Genomic DNA, 20,077 nt, shown 5'->3' on the forward strand with positions numbered 1-20,077 from the left:
TAGGAGTTTATTAAAATCATAAAATGCCCAGTCTTTGACTTTTCATCACAGGAAGTTATTTTTGATTAATAAACTATATTGGCTGTTCAAGGTAAATTTTGAATCTGACTCTGTTGCTTTTGTGTTAATCAGTTTTCATGTTTCTCATTTGTTCCTGGAAGTACATTGTTACTTTCATAGTGAATAACTGCATGTAAAATGATGCTTTGCTACTTTATTTTTTGTCTACAACAGTAAAATAATTGAGGTGATTCATCCCGTTTCTCTCCCTCCCAGCTGTGAGCATCAACACAAAAAATGTTACCTTTGTATTACTTTTGTTTATCTATAACAAAATGTTTTATATATTTTTATGAAAATATGTTATGATATTTTACAAGTCAAATATTTTGGTGCCCCTCAGTACCACATTGAGGATCCAGGATCCTCCTGGACAGAAACATGAAGCTCAAACGCTACCAGAGCTTCAGGCTCCATTTCAAATCTGCCAAAAGTCGATCAGCCGTCGTAATTTCCTCCACTGGTCAGCTTAGCAGTTTGTTAAATTAATTTGTGACGTCCATTCATGTTTTTTTGTTTTTTTTTAACCTCCCCCACACACAACTGGACCCGTCCCTTTAAGGAATCAGAGTTCTGGCCCAAACATGTAAAAGAACAACTGCATTGTTTTATTGCATACATCTATGCATTCTGGCTACATGATGAAGCATTTACATTGCAGTCCATGTGTCAGCAGAACAGTTTTACAAATTAGGATTCATTTGTCTTTACATATGGTACAGTTTTCACACGTTAATAAATATCAGTACAATCACATCAAACGTTTCACACGCCATCAAAAAACAACAGTCTTTAAAGTTATGGGACTGTATCCACTGATCAACTGCACCCTCTGCTGCACTTTTAACATTTTGGATTCTTTCTAACTGATTTTCATGAAGCAGAATAGATTTAAAATCTTAGTTCTACCTTAAAAACAAAAAACTGGAGTAGTGGAGTAGGTAGTGTGGAAAACAAAACTTCAAAAGGCATCTTGTTCAAATATTCAACGAGTCGCGATTCGTCTGAAGTGTAACCGAGAACTTCCTGTGGCACAGAGTGAGTGACAGGAACTCCAGACCTCAGCTGGTATAAGGAGATCAGACTGATAACACCAGCAGAACGCGTCCCGCCTCCCGCAGCGCGATCAATACTCACCCGATAATCAAACGCGTTTCTGTAAACTTTTAACTGTCAGTGTGATTTACCGTAAAATGGCGAGGCCGGACGTTATCGGGTCTGAGAAACGATTAAAGACACGTCAAGTTGCTTCGCTGCATGAGCCTGCAGCCGCATTACTGACACACAATGGATCAGGGCTGCAGGGGGCTTATGCAGAAGACAATGAGATCCTGGGCATTCTCCTGTGAATGCAACGGAAAAAAGTGTTCATCTTTTAAAAGCAAACATAGAAATATAAAAAAGAACTAAAAAAGGTGGCCAGAGTTAATGAATTCTTAGTGTTGACTCACTAAACACAACAGAGGAGGACAAAAACATGGCTGTTCAGGGGTGTGTGTGGTGCATTAGGATAAACACTCTGTCACTGGAGAGAAAGGCAGCTGAATGTTTCAACACACCTCTGCAGAAAATGTTGTTCAACACATCTATACACAAAAACTTTACAGTTTCTTTACATCAGCAGGACTGAATTGATTCTTCCCTTTAGAAAGTCTCCACACACTCTCCCTGTGGGCCCCGGGGCCTGGAGGAGCCTCTTCAAGGCTGCGATGATAAACTCTTGAATATGAACTCGGCTCTCCTCCCACACAGAGGGAGAGGAGCCCAACTGCAGAGTGATTAAGTTGGACCGCCTTCAGGCGGGGATCTGGAACGCTGCGTCAGTGTCAGAGGCAGCCGCGGCGTGTTTGTGGTACGGAAACATATCTACACATTCAGTGCTGTAGGTGTGACAGTTCTGGATCGTTTGCTCGTGTCTATCTTCAGACAACGTGAGTGGAGTTTGCGCAGCTGCTTGACTGTGTTTTTGTTGTTTGTCTGTCAGCTTTCAGGCCCAGTTCAGGCTGAATCCCTTAGAGAGCATGACTTCCTCCAGGTCCTTGTCCTCCTCCTTTTCCCGAAGTCTCTGCTCCTCCAGCAGGGCCACCAGGGCGTCGCGCTGCTCCACCACCTCCAGCATTTCATTCAGGATCTGCTTTTCCTGAGCCAGCTCCTTCTCAGTCTTCAGATGGTCTGACGAGAGAAAGGTGAAAGAGATTTACAAAAACATCCACAGTTCAGGAAGAAACCAACAATTAAGGCTGAAACTATTAATCTGATTAATCGTGATGAATCAATTATTGAAATAATTGCCATCTATTTTAGTAACTGATTAAAGGTTTTGGAGTATTATAGAAACTCCAAACAGGCAATTTGCTGTAAAAACACTCAGAGCAGGAATTAAACCAAAACCGTACAAAACACACATATACATTTTGGATATAAGATTGTCTGTAAACATGTTTTAGCCAAAACTCCTAAAGCTTCACCTTGTTCAGATTTACTACAGGAATGCTGCCATTTTCTTATTTTAAAAATAATTGAACTATGTGTTCATTTGCTTCTTTTAATGTATTTTAATATTGTATAAAAAGGTTGAAGTGGTTAAATGAAAATCTGTAGAATGTGGGAAGATTTGATCCTGACTAGTTGATTACTAAAGTAGTTGCAGCCCTAATCTCAATAGATTAAAATACCAAATACATAATCTTTAAGATGCTTAAAAACTATGAAATAACTTAAATATGTTGTTTTCAGTTCCATTTTAAATAAAATGAATCTTAATTCAATTAGTTTAAACATACTTTATTGACCCCAAATGGAAATCAAATGTTGTTTTAATTCATGTTATATTAAAACCAATAATATTTGGCTGCAGTATTACAGTCAGATCTCCTTTAGATAACCAGCATTAATGTTTTCACCTTCCACAGCCATTCGCTCCCGGAGCTCCTGCTGCAGCCGACTCTGCCGGTCCTCCAGCTCCAGCTCTCTGGCACTTTGACAGAACCACAGAAGAAGAAATAAGGTAGAGGTTTTAACATGACAAAATATGATAAGAAGTTAAAAAGAAAATGCATCTGATCAGCAGAGCAAACATTTTGAGAGTTTATCTAAAAGATCAAGACAAAGTAGAGCAAAACTATTTTGGAAATGAAACCTGGAAAGTGTGATGAAGTCGAAACTTTGTCTGCTGCAGATCAATTCTCCAGCTCAAGCTCAGACTGGGTGGAGAACATTCTCCCAGCTCTGAATAATTATTATAAAATCTAATGACAATAAACTGAAGTTTGTGGTTTCAACATGAATAATTCAGAGGGTATGAAAACTTGTGCAAGGCTGTAAAAATCCAGCAGAATCCAAGGAAATTTATTCACTTGTGTTAAATTCAATAAACAATTATTAGTTCTTCAAAGCAAGACAGATGCTTGATCCAGAAGCTTTCAGAACATGTAACAAGATAACATCATAATTGAATGAATTTGTTTGATAATATAATATAGTTTCTTCTGTAAATAGACGGCAAGTGGAATTGTATTCTCATAAAAGAAAGCAGAGATTAGATAAAAACTGAACAGAATAAAGCCTGACGGTTTTATGATGATTTGCTGAGCCGTCCCGGTTCAGGACTCTGGGGAAGATGATATTTATTGGCTGACAGTGAAACATCGTTTTTATTATTGCAGCCGGCTGCTGAGACCTGGAGCCGCCTGAAGGCTTCGTTGATCTACAGATCTTCTCAAACCAGAAGCTTTAGTTGAGACTAATAAAACTAAAAAAATCTGAATCTGGAGAAAATTTAAACGAATCAAACACAAATTACATTAAAGCTGAACATTTCTTCTTCTACCGTTATTGAGTTTATACACGTTCCTTTAAATAACTAAATTTTTAAAAAATATGTTGCACTTTTTTTTACTTTGTCCCATTTTAACAGCAAATTTTAATGTATTTCTCTGAGATTTTTCACTGGGTTTAGGTCTGGACTTTGACTAGGCCATTCTAACACATGAATCAGGTGGTTTTCCTGCTGGAAGGTGAACCTCCATCCCAATCTCAGGTATTCTGCAACCATCTTCCTGCAGCAGAAAACCATCCCCACAGCATGATGCTGCCACCACCATGTTTAACCACTGGGATGAGGTAGTCAGGGGCCAAACGCTCCACTCATCTGAGCAGAGTCTTCTTCCACGGGTTTGGTGGTTTGTGACAAACTGCAGACAAGAAGACTTGGATTTCCCATGAGAATGTATTTTATATTCAAACCTCTTTACTAAGAAGAGATTTGTGGAGAATTTTTACTATTTTACCAATTAGGGGACATTCAAAGACAGATTTCATTAACATTTTGTTTTCTGTTGAGCAAATAAAACAAACAACCCAAAAAAAGCCTTTAATTTAATGAATGTTGTGACTTAAATTTTCCAATTTTGTCCTTTTGGGTAAAAAAAAAAGCTTAGACACCACTGAGTCATAAAATTCCCTCATTACTCTCCTAGAGATGATGAATAACAGTTCTGCTTAGCAACACTTTTACATAATGTTGAATGCATAACATTAGACCTGCAAGAACCATAAATGCTTTAATTTCTCAGGTCTGAGTTGTAAAATGTAAACTGACAACAGCACAATAAGATTTTAATAAAAAAGATGTTTCAGGTAGTAAAAACTAAAAAATTTTAAAAGATGAACACAAAGCAGTTGCCATATTCCAGTGTAAACTGTGTCTTCAAAACAGTTTAATAACATAAATAGTGTTTTTTTACAATAATTTACTCACAATATCATGAGCTCCGACTCATAGCGGACCAGGGCGTTCTTCTCCTGCACCAGCTTGAACCACTCCTGCATCAGCTTGGGGTCGTCCTTCTTGCCCATACCTGGACGACGGGAGCAGAAGGTGAGGACCGGGCGACCAGAGGACAGGAAGTCACACAGGAAGTCACACAGACAGGCACAGAGACAGCCAAGCCGGGTGTCCTTGCTGAGGAATGTTTGGTGGAAGGAGGAACTGACGCCAGCGTGCTGGTCGGGCTATACATGACGATGATGGCACGCAGAGTGGGGGAGGAGCCCACGGTTGTAGTGTATGTGTACACTTCTGCTGAATGTACACACTAAAAGCAAACAACCCACATTCACCCACACACACACACACACACACAACCACCTGTCACTGCAATGTTGAGTTTGTGTTACCCAGTTTGGCCAGTGTGCTACATACAGCTGCCCCCTCCTGGGAAGATTTTAGTCTTCTTTTCAAACTTAGTCTTAAAAGGTTGAAAAGAACAAGAACATAATCGACTGCATGTTTTTGAGAAAATAAAAACCACAATAAATCATTTCCAAACATTTTCCACCTTCAAAGTGACTCAGATTCATTTACAATTCAACTCAAAATAAACAAACGTGTTAGCAGGAAACATAAAGATGTAAAATGAGGCCAGGCTAATAAAGTTACCTTCATTCAACAGGCGAACGCGACACAAATCCAAATCATGTGAATGTGAACGGCCCAAACCGTTTTACACCCCCTGAAGAAACGCCCTGTGTAAATCAGATACATATCTAATAGCTTTCAAAGCATCTGCAGTCTGAACAGTCACTTATTATTTATCCGACTTTTACGTCGTTGATATGACGCATGCAGTCACTGCTCCACTAAAGGTTGTTGCTGTAAGTTCTGCTTTCTTTCTATTAGCTTTACTTCGTGATCTTATGATCTTGTGACGATGTTTTCGGCTCTCATTGCTGAATAATTTCACAATCAATCCATTATTATTTGTGTAAACACAGCACTGCTGTGTGACACTTATGTTTTTCTTCTGAGAGTCGCATTTGGCTCATAACCCGTTCACACACAAATCTGACTGCAGTTGGATTTAATTAGTAGTAAAAACGACCACGCAAAAAAAATAACATAAAATAAAAATCAGAATTCATCAAGACATTCTGTGAGAACGTAGCCTAAGTTACACTCCGACCTTTAGGGCTACAATGTCAAAAAAATATCCTTGGCAGACAAACAGCACAAAGAAGAACCCCATACAGCTGTGAAACACGAAGGTGGCAGCATCATGATCTGGGGTTATTCTTCTGAAGATTAACTGACCATTTTGTCAAAGTGGATTAGAATAATCTAAATACTAGTCAAAACCTGTAGATGTTCAGAAGCTGAAAATTATAAATTTTTATTTTTTATTTATCAAACTGAAAAATATAAAATACTAGTTTGCTTCGCACAACAAATCTGTTTGTTTTCCGGTAGAGCTGTACAGGAGCTGCATCACATTATGAAGGTGGAACCAGTGTGGAAATTATTTACCATCCGAAATCTTAAAAGAAAAAAAATAAGTAGAGATTATGTAAAATTTCCACAAATATTTCACATAAAGCCCCATAAATTGGACCAAAACCATTTTTAGACCCCATTAATGCTCAGAAGTTAGAGGAAGAAAGTAAAAAAACCATCCACTCTTTGCAGATGTTCTACTAAGAGTTTAAAATGTTCATGAAATGACTCGGCTCTCGTATTGAGACCGCCTCAGGGGAAAGCACGGTCAGAGCCACCGGCATCATGCACTGCATTCAGAACAGCCACAATCTCCCACTTCATTCCTGCTTTGTTCTGCAAAGAAGACCGGTCTATGCAGCATGCCTGGGGAGGTCCTGATGCTGGTGTGATGAAACTTTTCATTCATCTCCCTGCAGCAGGTGGAGCCAAGCAGTTTCAATCAAACACCAGAAGGGAATCCTTGATGCAGCATGACATACTTAGCTGGGGTAGAGGAGACTCTTGCAAAATGAAAAGAAAAAAAAAAAACCTCGTACACAAATAAATGGCATGACTGTGGTCTCCAGGATGGAGCTGAGCTATTGACAGAAACAGAGACGGACAAAGCTGAGGAAGAGCACATCAAACTGAAAGCAGAACAATTACTAAATCAAAACTGATCCTTCTAACATAGTCTGGATTGTTTCTTTCCTAAACCACAGAACAGTTCCACCACCATCACCCCTCAGCAAAACTGTTAAAATCTGGGACAAAACAACAAAAACAACCCACAGAAACACACCCGTTTCCTCACACTTTGAAAGCTCAGGCAGAGTTACGTCTCACAGCTGTTAGATACAGAGACAAACCAGACGACGCATTAAATTTTAAGACTTGCTCCGGGAAAGACCTGATTGTTAATGTCAAACTGTCACAACATGCAACTTTTCAGTCCTCAAATACACACTTGTCTGTGAGCTTCCAGGTATTCATATTAAAGAAAGCATATGCATATTTAAAGGGCACAATTCCCAACAGCAAGAACAAAAATGGGATAAATACAGATTAGCCAAACAGCAAAAAGAAACATGCTGTTGATTCAAAACATGTCCGGATAGTTTTCCCCTTGATTTGACTGCAGCTTTTCACAATTAAAGGAGGGAAATATTTTAAATCTGCTGAAAAATACTCAAAGTTGCATTAAGTTTAATTGCTGTTGAACATTTACAGTAAAAATAATATCATTAAGCCTCATTGTATAACAGCCAATCATACGTCGTCGGCCATTTTGGAGGACATGGCAGACACAGCTGCATGAGCAACGCCACCAAGGTGTTTGTTCGATATACAATTATTGACTAATAGTGTCTTCTAAGACACTATTAGAAGATCTTTTAGTCATTTACCAGCAGTCGTTACTTAGAGAAGGGCTGAACTTTTCACATGTTGATGTTAAGAGTGTTTTTTCAGACGCATCCTCTGCTACAAATGATCAAGCATACCTTAAAAGAATAAGTTATTATTGCATTTTAGGCAAGAAAATGATTTTTATTTAAAGAAGGAATTATTTTTATTTTTCATGTATTTCTAATATTGAATAAAATAAGTTTAAATGGTTAAAAGACAAAGCTGGAAAATTAGATTTTTTCTAATCCAATTAGTCGTCAAAATAATCAATAGAATAATCTATTTCTAAAATAAATACTAGTTGCAGCAATACTTTAGATTAGACAAAAGTTGTAGATTTGTAACCCTGTCACATAAAACCAATAAAATTCCTCATGTTTCTGGTAATAACAGTCCAGTTGAGCCCAACATTTATTTTCCGCTGCTATAAACATCAACTGGGACAAACAGTTTGGACAACATTTCCTCTTTAGCATTCCTTGAATCTGGTTTACTGAAATGTTTAAACTTTAGCAGCATCACCACTAACGTTTGGTACTCTGACATGTTGCTATTGTTTCTGTTATTGTGAGTAACTGAGGTCAGACATTAAGGAAAACAAAGTAACCCAGAGCTGGAGAGCCTCACGGCTGAGAAGGCGACCTGCCACAACTGGAAACATGCGGCAAGGTGGCGTTACCTTCAGAGGAACAGCAAGGGCAGAGGGAGAGTGGTCTCCGACGAGGCATCCCCACAAAGGGCTCAACTTCCACAAGACATGGGGAAATAATGAGAGGGAGGGACACAGATGGTGCAGAAGCCAGGGAGAAGGAAGCATGAGAGGATAATGTAGAAGAAAGAACAGGACACCACAGAAGCACAAAGATGGGGAGGGAGGAGGAAGAGAAGGGTGCAGTACAGAATATCAAGGAGAAAAGTCAACAGAGGACACAGATATGGAGGAGAAGACCAATCCCCTACAGAGAAGAGCTGGGAGAGATAAGCTGTGGTGTGAAAAATAAAAAAGGGTAAAAACACAGAAGGGAAACAAATGAAAACAACAAATCCAGACGACTGAGCTGGAAAAAAATAAGCCTCCCGTTTGATCTTCCATTTGCAGCTTTGCAGATAAACTTCAATTAGGTAACAGCTCCCTGTGTCAGTAATAAAATGGGAATGGCCTAAAACATATGGTCAGTGTTTATCAAAGCACATAAAATAATTTACCACCATTACTCCAGCCATTACTGATCACCAGGGTATCCATCACGTTCATACACACACTGATAATTGCTTCGTCTTTAAAGAGCTTCTCCGAGTAAATACCTGCTTGAACACGTTTAGACCACCCACCCCAATGTGTTGCCAGACTTTTGAAGTTTGGAGACTTTTGAAGTGCAAATTGGGACTTATTTTTCTAATTTGCTTTCGGTGAAGAGATTTTCCAAAGAAAAAGAAGAATGGTTGTAAACAGCATGGGCTCCTTTAATTAAAGTCCAAATGATGAAGGTAAAACATGTTGCTCAGACAATTTGAAAAGGATGCGGAGCTGATTGTGTGGGACGGAGTTAGCAGGTTTAACTGCTGGTGGTTGAAGAGTTTTAAGGCCTGAATGTTGGATAATAATGACAAGAGACCATCACAGAGAACAAGAGAAAAGCTGCAGACTATAATATGTGTTTTGGAAAGACTGGAGTCTTAATGGCTTTTTAATGGCTTCCTCAAATTATGCAAATATTTTTGGAAATGCATGCTCAATAGATTTTTTATCTGAACAGGAATAATTAACTTATTTGATTACATTTTTTTTTGGAAAACAACATTTAGGAGACAGAATCTAAGGGAAAACAAGTAAATGGTTCCTCTATCACCTGAAGGGCTAAAATTGTTTGGTTGTCATGGTAACAGAGTGAACTGTGTGTCAGTTTCATTATTTTAATATATTCTTTGGATTGTTGTGTTTACTGGGGATAAACTGGAGGGATTCAGATATAAATGTTTTGACTTCCAAATTATTCAAAGTATCCTCATTACAAATAAACAAACTTATTTTAAGATTCACCTCTTTAGTTTGGGTTTCAAACTAATCTCTCAGTTGGGGTCGGATTGCTTCACCTGATCTCTCTTTTGCTCTCTTAATGATACTTTCACTTGTGTTTAACTGTTAACTATTTTGTCTCATTTCTAATATTTTTTTAATTCTTCTTACTCTCTGCTGTTTTTGAAGTGTTTTATAAATGATGTTGACTTGCTGCGATAGGAACCAGAAGAGAAACTCTGCTCAGCATTCATGCATAGTGCATGAGCCCAACAGTTAAATGGGAAAACAAGCTGGTTCTTAAGAGATGAAACGGCACGCCTCTGGTCGAGTGGATACAGCGAGGAACATTAAAATGCTCACCTTTAAAATCTCCACACATTCACCTGTCAATAAGCAGCAAGGTGAAAACAAACTCGAGGAAACACACACGTCTCCGGCCTCTCGCTGAGAGATTCCCTGACTCAAAATCAAACTACCGGCCTCTCGCAAAAAACACTGCTGAGCTCACAGAACACCTGAGGAGAAAAAGATGGACTCCTCCGCAAGACGACAACAACAGACACAACATCAAGCCTCAACCCAGACAAACAGAGACAGCTTCTGTGTTGCAATCACACCTCAGACTCAGCCGCCGCGGCGAAAGGGTTAAAACAGTGATCCATCAGGACGCACAACAGGAACACTGGGAATAAAAGGACTGAGCAGGTATGAGGAAGCAACTGTTGGGGATAAAAAGCAGAACTACAGCAGCACAGAGGCGGGCCAGCAGCTTAGTAGGAGTCAGTTCATGGAGGTTATGTAAGACGCTTGTAGTGTGTGTGTGCGTGTGTGTGTGTGTGTGTGAGAAGGAGGGCTAGGTTTCATGTGCATTTCCAATTTACATATTCCATCTTAAATATGTAAATAAATTAACAGAAGGCTGAGATGAAACAAACTGGAAAACTGGAGTAATTGGATATATTAAATCGTAAGAATATAAATTTTAGAGTCAACCCAAACAGGTAGCTTAGAGCTCATGTATCAAAAATCCCCTTCATAAAATGTTTTTTATTTATTTTTAAATAATCTCTTTAAAAGATAAGGCTTGCATTTCAATTCCTCATTTTAAAATGTAAAATGATGAAAGAAATGAAAAGATCAATCCTAACTGTTGATCAATCCTTCTGTCGACCCAGGAGAGGATTGGTAAAAAAATCTGTACGTTTTTTACCAATCCTGTCAGAGGAAATATATGAATCCAGAACTCAGAGCCGTTTGGAGCAAACAGGGTTGTAAAAAGTGCATCTATTATAAACAGACCCAGAAAAATACACACATTTATGTTGCTGAGCGGGAAACCTTTGACTGCGTGGCTGAAAGAGTTTAGACAGTAAAACTCTCCTCCTGAGTATTAAACTGGGGTCTCAATCAGCAATTTTTTAATGAGTTTATGACAAAACTTCCTAACTGTGACTTTGTCCAGCAGATCTCCAGTAAGGCTTACAGACCAGCTGTCAAACTCCAGTCCTCCAGTCGCTGTCCTGCAGGTTTTAGATGTGCTACAGGTACAAAACACTGGAATGAAACGGATTAATGACCTCCTCCTTGTGTAGATCAGATCTCCAGGGCCTTAATGACCTCATTATTCTGTTCAGGACCTGCAGCAGAGGCACATCTAAAGGTTGCAGGACAGCAGCCCTGGAGGACTGGAGCCCTGGTCTGATTTTTACTGCTCATGTTGTGCATGATGGGTTAGTTACCTTCAAACTGGGAATCTGTTGCCAAATGTTGAGGAATCTGTTGATGTTTCCTCCCAGCAGCTGTTAGACTTTATAACCAACTAAATCAGGGTTTACGTCCTTCATACAGTCATTTATTCTGCTTTTACTCATTTTACATTCTATTTCTGCACATCTAAACACTCTGTTGTCTTTTTAATGTTCAACACATAAATATTATGTACAGTAAACAAAACCTCATTTGCACATCCTGTGGATTGTGAGTATATTTTAATTGATAACTACACAATATTATATGTTATAATCTTGTACTGTATATAATTATTATTGTTCATCTTGTTATTTATATATATATTTTCAACACGTTTGGACCTTTAGTGTGATCCTACATGTCTTGATGCAGCTGCTACACCTGACAGTAACTTCTACTCTATTCTACCTACAAATCTCAGTAAATATCTGCAGCATTTCACACCATAGTTACCATTTCCCAACCCATAGCTCCAACATTAGAAGCATTCTTCTCTAACCTTTCCATATTTGACCTATCCTCAGTCTGTAGCTTTGACTATCTTTAGACACATTCAGTCCCATGTCTGTATGTCAGGAGCTCTGAATTTGATTAACTGAAATGTGTTTTTATGGCATTTATTTATGGCTTTCAACATGCAATAAATTCATCAACTTAAAATGAACTTCAGACTGGGACAAAAACGAATCTTGATTGGGGCATGCCTCCTTTTCTGTTTGAAATAGATGTCTACAGTTTTACAGCCATAAGATAATGTTTTAATGTTTTGGTTGACAGTGTTTCCTTATGCATGTTGCTCAGATTTCTGCTGCAGTCTGCACTGAACAATCTGCATAACAAGGACTGACACAGAGCAGCTAATCTTCTACTCCCTCATTCCTTATTCATAACTTCATGATCTTTATAAAAACAGTGTCTGATCTCTGGTGTGACAAGTGTCCCGCCTAGAAACCCAGCGAGGGATGAAGGTGGAGGGGTTAAGGAGCACAAATAGTGCAAAGGCTAAAAATCCACCAGACATTAAAGGTAGACACGTGGGGTACAAAGCTCAAGTAGTAAAACAAGTAGGGGAAGGAGAGATTGGGTTAGCTACTGGATTAGTTTTAAAGCAACAGATTTGAAATACATACCGCCCAGATGCAAGTCCAGGATTTCACTGTAATTAGAATCTCCCCAATAGTCTACAATGACAGGGTAGATTAGAGATAGGAGTTACTTTACACAACCCCAAACTGGGCATCCAAACACAAACACACACAAACCAAAAGTCTTCAACAATAGCATGTCATGCAAACACACAGACACGCTGCAGCGACGCTCAGAACAAAGAGAGTTCGGCAGGACGCACCACAGTGTGTTCTGCTGTGCAAGAATCAACGCAAACCTGCATTTTCCAGATATAATAAACAGTGTTGCATAGATTTGCTGTACTGCTGTTTATGGGGTGAGTTTGGGTTCAGTTTTAGAGTCAAATGCAGTGAAGAAATTCAGTTCAAGGTTAGTTTGGATGGCAAACTAACTATGAAAACCAGTTTTAACAGATAAGTTTCAGAGGGCTCCAAACAAATCTCAGCAAATATCTGCAGCATTTCACCAAGATATTTGCAGAGACTCTTCTAAAACAGAAGCAGCTGTCAAAGTTCTAACAGGATTGATGAAGGAACAGAAACTCTCCTCATTGAGAGGCAGCGAGAGGCTAAACATCCAGATTGAGCACAGACAAATCTATGTGGGGACACACATTCTCCTGATCGCATGCAGCGCTGCACCTGGACGATGGCACACATGTGATGAACAAACAGAGATCAACATGTTTGGAGATGGAGAACTGCTGCTGTGTGTCACCACAGATGGAGTCCACATGACAGTGCAGTGCAATACAGAAACCCAAAAATCTAATACCTGATCTTCTTTTGTGTTGTTTGGGTAATGTACAAGTACCTTTATACAAGCCTTTAAGAGAGTAAAGCAGTAAACTCGTTAAAACACATTGCAACATTCGATTGTATGAATATTGGATGGGAGAAATAAATGTGGCTTCTGGAAAATGGAAAAGATTTAAGTAACTTTATATTATGCTAGAATTAGAGTTAACAAAACACTGTTGGAGTTCCTGCTCCAACATGCTTGAACTAAATAATTTATTTGTTAGCAGGTTCCTTTAAGACCTGGAGGATGCTGAAGAACAAGCTCAGCTATTTCAAATCAAGGACACATCTGGAACATCTGGAACATACAGGATGTCTGTATGGACACTCCCGGAATATAAACAGTTTGAGCTACAAGCTAACTGAAAAGAAAATGATGATATACGCCCTTTAGACAGTGGAAATAATAAATTGTTACAGATTATTTGTCTGTGATAGCCACTTGCCAACATGATTTTAAGATCAACAACAGTTTCATTTTCTGTCTGATTTTATGCTGGTAGAACTAAATAAACTGTAAATGTGGACATGTCTTTCAGCGCAGTGAGAATCATGACTACAGTGGCAGATTGTGTGGTTTACAGGTTTTCAGATATTACTGTCATTCCCTTTGGAGCGTCTATAAAAGGTTTAACAGATAATGACATGAAGATAAAATGAGGTCTTGGAGGGGGAACCAGTGGGACGCCAACTGTGAAAGGAGATTTAACCGTCAGGCATGAAAAAAATCCCTTTAAAATATTGATAAAAAGCAAGTAATAAAAGTGGTGACAGCAATTAGCTCTAACTGCCGATGTCATGTCGAATTTGTGGTGATTTTAAAAGATAAACTTGTAAAAATGAGCGAGTATGAAAGTTTAATAAGTTGTTACCTGCTTCTCCCCTCAGTGCTTTCTCCACGGCTACACCCCGCTCCTCCAGCTGCCGCTGCTTCTCCTCCACCTGCTCCAGCTGCCTCTGGATGATCTGCGCAGACATAGCAAGAATTAACGGCTCAAAGGAAGGAACAGATATAACCAAATATTCAATTCACATGCACTGACTTCGCATATTTAAATAAATCCACCTCATAAAGTACATCTCACTGCTGCTGTGGGGGAGTGAAATGCAATCTGGCCCTTCATCACCGCCATAAACATCGAGGAGAATCTAATGGTCCATATAGAGCCAGGAGTGGCCTTTATAAACGGGATTTAAGGCGGTTCAGAGTTAAAAAAAAAAAAAAAAGCTGCTGGAAATGGGAGAAAAAATGAGCAACAACAGCTGCAATGAATTAAGACCGAAATTTACCAGTTACCCCAACACACATAAAACATTTGGCATTAAATACATAAACCTGCATCTCAGTAAAAAACTCAAAAACTGAACTTTTTACACACAAAGTGATATATTTAAATGTTTATTTATGTTCATTTTGATGATTCTGGCTTACAGTGAATGGAAATGTCAGTTTCACAACAAAACACCAAGGATGAACGCTGCCAGGACAGTTGTTCAGTGGGGAATCATAAACACTCTCCAAAAGGCAAAAGAAGATGGCTGGTCCATGGAAAGTTTAGTGGAAGGAAAAACTGTGGAGGCAAGAGGGATAATCACAGCCCTGAAAGGATTCTGAAGCAAAACCCCCTGAGCCCTTCCTGAACCACACCAGCTTCAATCACCATGGTAACACCAGCAAACCGACCCAAAGTAAACTCAGTTGTCAAGATGCCAGAACCAACAATGCAGGTGAGCTGATCAAAGCTGGACTTCCTGAACACCTGAGCAGAACCGGAGGCTGATCTGCTCCATGCCACGCTGCAAAAGGAGCCCAAACCAACAAGACACTGTTCACATTTCCTGGATTTAAAAAAATAAATCAGATTTTTATTCCAGTTTTCTGATCAGACAAACTTCAGATTTTCCTTTAATAGTTAAGATTAACTCAAAAAAAGAAGGAAGGAGTGAGTGTGAAAATGTGTAAAGTCTTACCTTTTAAATGAAATTACTGAAATAAATTGCCTCTCAAAATTTTGATGTACTGATATAAACATATAAAGCAAGCAGAAAGTTTTTCCGTCTGGCTATGACAGACAGTAAAAACTAAATGCTGAGCAGAAACGAGGCAAAACAGGCAAACAGCCTCAGGGAAGCAGGCAGCTTAGAGCTGAGTCAGAACCCTGAAGGTCCGAATCCAAAACACTTTCCTAAATAAGACTTGCAGCTGGGCTCAGGCTGCAGCAGCTGAGTCGCACTGAACAGCCCATATGGCATCAAGACGTAAAAGAGAAGAGAAAAGCAGCCTGAGCTACGATAATTCAGCTTCAAATCCTGAAATGACATCAGGACAGATTTATTTTCAGCCTTGTACCTGAGCGCGATGCAGCCTTTTGAGCTCCTCCTGCTTCGCTTGTCGCCGGGCGGCTTTCTGGACTCTGCGTGTGAGTTTGGCATTCAGCTCCTCCTCTGTGTAGGTTTTCTGGTAAAGAACAGAAAATATGACTCAGAGAATTTATAAATTTATAAATGCTTCAGACTGGAAGCCTTAGAAGGAGCCTGAAACTCCAGAACATCAACAGCAGAAAGGGAAACTGGACGGTGGGAGGGTGAGGCGTGGATTCACCAGACATCCACTGGTTTTCTAAAAGGACGTAAATTTACTGAAAAACATCGTGAGGTTTGAATTAACATGTCGTAAAAAAGCTTTAAGACCACAATCTGCAGAATTTCTAACTAAAGTAAACTCATAATAATACCGGAATAAAATTGTAATATTACCAGAAAAAAAATTTATATTAGAAGAATAAAGTAGTAATTTTATGACATCAACAAAAATGTTGAATATTAAACGTATAAAAAATTTAAATGAGGAATGTTGAGCATGTTGTAAAGTCCGACTTCTGAATAAGTTTTACGAATATGAAATTTAAAAATAAAATTTTTATCAGCATCAAATTATTATCAGGATTTTGTGCAAACGGATGACTTTTCAAAGAAAGAGATACAGATTTATTTTTATTATTAAAATATCTTTTCTAACTTGTATTCTGGTAACATTGAATGTTTATTTTGCAAATGTTATGACTTTAATCTCATTCTTTTTTTTAACACTTCACTGTACCGGATTAATAATCCTTTACAAGCAAATGAAAGGCAAAACCATATCTGTAATAAATTAATTAATATTAAATTTTATTAATTTTTTTTTCTTTCTGGTAATTGAAATGTTTATAATGAAATCACAAATTTCCAGACTCAATAGAAACCACATATTGGACATGCTCTTTTACAGGATGAATTACAGTTTGCTTATATCTAAAAAAGCTGGAATGTTCTCTTCATCAGATGACTTGTTGGGACATGAAAAGCTTCCATAAATCAGAAGAAAGGAGTAAAGGCAGCGAGGCAGAACAAGCCGCTCCAGTCGGCTCACTGGAGTAAATCCATACGACAGATGAATATTTATGACATGAACGTCAGAAGGAAGAGTAAGACAGAGATGCAGTCTTATCAGAGCGACCAGTAGAGCGAGCGTTTTAGGAAGAAGACGTCACATTTTAGAGCATCCAGCAGTGACAGAGCGAGAGCCATTCATTAGTTGTGGACCAGAAACACGCAGCTTGTTACGACAGCAAACTGTGCAGGAAGTGGAGGAGTGAGGAGTGGAGGGAGTTTTCAACGGGAACGGATGTAATACTACTACCTTTGTGGCGTACGATCTCTTGAACGCCAGTGCGTGAGGAACATAAACAGACTTGATGAAGACAAAACAGAAAACAGGGAGGAAAACAGACATAATACAGACGACATGATTAAATGGGTTAATGATTATGTTACAGCTCAAAATCAGAACAGTGAGGGACAAAAATCAAAACAGGAAATGTTAATGACCCGTACCAGGACAGCTAGACACAGAATCATGACAGAAGTATTTCCTCCCTTACAGATTTCTTCATTAAAAATAAAAAAATCAACCCCCTCATTAAAACTTGAATTATCAGTGATTATTCCAACTTTTCTGATGAGTTTTAGTAGCCAAACAGGCCTGATGAGGTAGAAGCTGCCTGACAGCATAAAGTTGGCTCAGATCTAGAAAAACAACACAACATATAAACCAAAACAAAAAAAATAAATCAAAGAACAGATGAGAATAAAGTCATTAAAACTTATTCCACTGGAAAGATTACAAGTATGGATGCAACAATAAATCAGCCCCAATTTCCTACATATTGAATGATTGCTGATTGGCCGATAATATGGGAAACCAATCGTAACCACAGATCTGATCTACTGCCTCAGAAATCTGTTCCCTTTTGCTCTGCAGTGAGAGAGCTGCCTGACGGAGACGCCCAACTGGTCACATCTACTTGTGTGAAAAAAACAACAACAACATGGTATCAGCAAAATCAGTATCACCAGGTGAGTCTTGTTAAAGTTCGGTGATCGCTCAGAGAGCTGCCATCGATGCACTCCAAGTTACAGATGTTGCAGAAATGACTCCAACAGTCCCACATGTAAAACTCTGCAGGCCTCACTTGGTCATGGTTTACCAAAAAACATCTTGATGAGCTGCAAGGCGTTTGGGAAAATATTCTCTGGAGCAGAAAGCAAACCTTTCTGGAAGGGTTTTATCTCAAATCATTTCAGAAAGAAAAATCAAACCTATAGAAAAATGGCGTCTGAATTTGGAGCTCTATTGTGTGTGATCAAATGTTTCAGGGTTTGGATGTTGATCTGGAGGATGAATCAGAAATCTGCTGCCTCGATGGGGAAGGGAATTACAACCAGAGTTTTGAAATCAGGGGACATTTCTCCTGTTGAAGTGATCAGAAGTCAGGAAGATGGATAACATTCAGTAAACGCGACCCTTGGTCTGGCCTTGATTTAGCAACTTTAAGCTCAACAGCACATCAGCAAATCCACTTCCAGATGGCTTTGGGGTGTCCTAGTCAAAGTATGGACTTTAACACAAACGTCTTTTTGTGGTTATTTGATGATAAACACGACTTGCATCCCGGAAAACTCAAATATGGCTGAATTTAGACAATTCTTCCAAAAATCCACCCCAGTGATTTTAAAGACTCACTAAGTTAATCACAAGCAGCTTTAGGCTGCATAAGTTCAGCAGAAGGTTGGTTTGCATTGCTGTGTTTTCTTAAAACATGAAAACTTTATTTGCTCAGGTTATGTTTATGTGGGACAACAGAAGAAATCTGCAGGAGAGTAAATATTTCCACAGCTGTGTAATTCTTTCTAAAACTACAACAAAACACCAAACTATAAAATAGTACAAGATAAAATCGGATAGTTTCAGCTCTAAACCTCCATCTGAACAGATCTACTGACAGAGGAAAACTGCCACCATGGCAGTCACTAGAGTTCATCAGATTCCTGTGAGACTCCAGGCCTGGGAGGCATGCTGCTGTGAATTCAGATCACTTTTCACAGACCGTTACAATATCCATTTCTTTCTTCTAGCATCGTCATCACAATGCAGAAAACTAAAAGGGAGGCTGTCAATAGTTCCACTGCGGTTAAAAATGAATGCCTCTGGCCCTGAACTCCACTGTGTCTAGAAAAACAAGGACACACACGGACTGAGCTGCAGCGGGAGAATCATTCTGAATTTCACAACTTGATGAATGCAAATCCATTGAAATGAAAGATGGTTCTAAAATGTGAGGTTTTTGTGAACCTCATATGTTATATTGCAGCCGGCATACAGATAAAAAATTAGAAGAATTTCCCCAATCAAGCATGATTGAGATGTTTAAGATCTCTAATTGGGCTTCTCCAGAACCTGGAGACGGGTCCATGTCCTAATTTGGTGCCCTGATCAATTTTGGGATCTCTTGAGGAGAAAGAAGCAAACATTTCTCATTTTGAGGCTTTATTATAAACATTTTAAAAATACCTCAGGTGAGATTTAAAAGCCAAAACCAGACTATGTGGGGTGAATATTTGAAACTCAGAATCATTTTCCCTGAAGCTGCGTAATACCTCCTCATTGTCTTTCTCCTTTTCTTGGTCAACCTCCTTTTCTGGCTCCCTTTCTTTCTGCCCCTCTTTCACCCTCTTTTTCCTCTTTATCTCCCTCCTCCTCTCCTTTTCCAGTCTCTCCTCCTTTATTGCCTCCTTCTGCATGCCTGACACTAGGTCAAAGATGTCCATATGCCGCTAAGAGTGAAAGAAATTATTAAAAACAAATATGAAAAAAATGAGTTTTTCAAAACAAACAGTAATATTCCAGTTCCTGTCATTAATTGTTTAAAGCAGCATTGATTTATATTTTCTATAATAATCTGATAAAACGAGGGTTAAATTTAATATTCACTAAACATTTTCAACAAATTCAAAACATCTGATGTTTACTATATTTGTATTATTCAGTTAGAATAACACCCTGATAAAATATTCACTCCCCTTGGACTTTTATATTTATTTCAGATGTATGAACAACAGAGCAGAAACTACTTTGAGTAGTTCCAGTAGAATATTTGTAGGGATAACAGATTAAACTAACTGAATACACATGCACACCACTTTTACATTTTTATTAAGAAAAAACAATACAACTAACCACTGCTCTGTTTTGAAATCCCAGTAACATTAAAGTTATTTGTTTGCAATCTTCTGAAATAGTTTAAGCGGTGTGAAGACTTTTGTCAGTGATTTTATAGT

The 20,077-nt window shown here is 38.7% G+C and overlaps 1 protein-coding gene across 38 annotated transcripts in view; it reads right to left on the reverse strand.

Moving 5' to 3' along the window:
- Positions 1–647: 647 nt before the first annotated feature.
- Positions 648–20,077, reverse strand: part of mical3a (microtubule associated monooxygenase, calponin and LIM domain containing 3a) — a 96,037-nt gene continuing 76,607 nt past the window's right edge. For 20 of the 38 annotated variants that reach the window (XM_044123663.1, XM_044123628.1, XM_044123634.1 and 17 more), the window contains 10 exons: positions 19,397–19,573; positions 17,097–17,150; positions 15,768–15,875; positions 14,290–14,383; positions 13,392–13,442; positions 12,620–12,670; positions 8,400–8,465; positions 4,820–4,919; positions 2,964–3,037; positions 648–2,232 (listed from right to left, as the gene is read on the reverse strand). In XM_044123663.1, the coding sequence (XP_043979598.1) occupies positions 2,048–2,232; positions 2,964–3,037; positions 4,820–4,919; positions 8,400–8,465; positions 12,620–12,670; positions 13,392–13,442; positions 14,290–14,383; positions 15,768–15,875; positions 17,097–17,150; positions 19,397–19,573 (960 nt within the window). In that variant the 3' untranslated portion in view covers positions 648–2,047. The remainder of the gene's footprint in view (positions 2,233–2,963; positions 3,038–4,819; positions 4,920–8,399; positions 8,466–12,619; positions 12,671–13,391; positions 13,443–14,289; positions 14,384–15,767; positions 15,876–17,096; positions 17,151–19,396; positions 19,574–20,077) is intronic. The other 18 variants (XM_044123653.1, XM_044123668.1, XM_044123667.1 and 15 more) reach the window with 13 other exon arrangements.

Source organism: Gambusia affinis, linkage group LG08, assembly GCF_019740435.1.
Source record: "Gambusia affinis linkage group LG08, SWU_Gaff_1.0, whole genome shotgun sequence".
Taxonomy (NCBI): Eukaryota; Metazoa; Chordata; class Actinopteri; order Cyprinodontiformes; family Poeciliidae; genus Gambusia; species Gambusia affinis.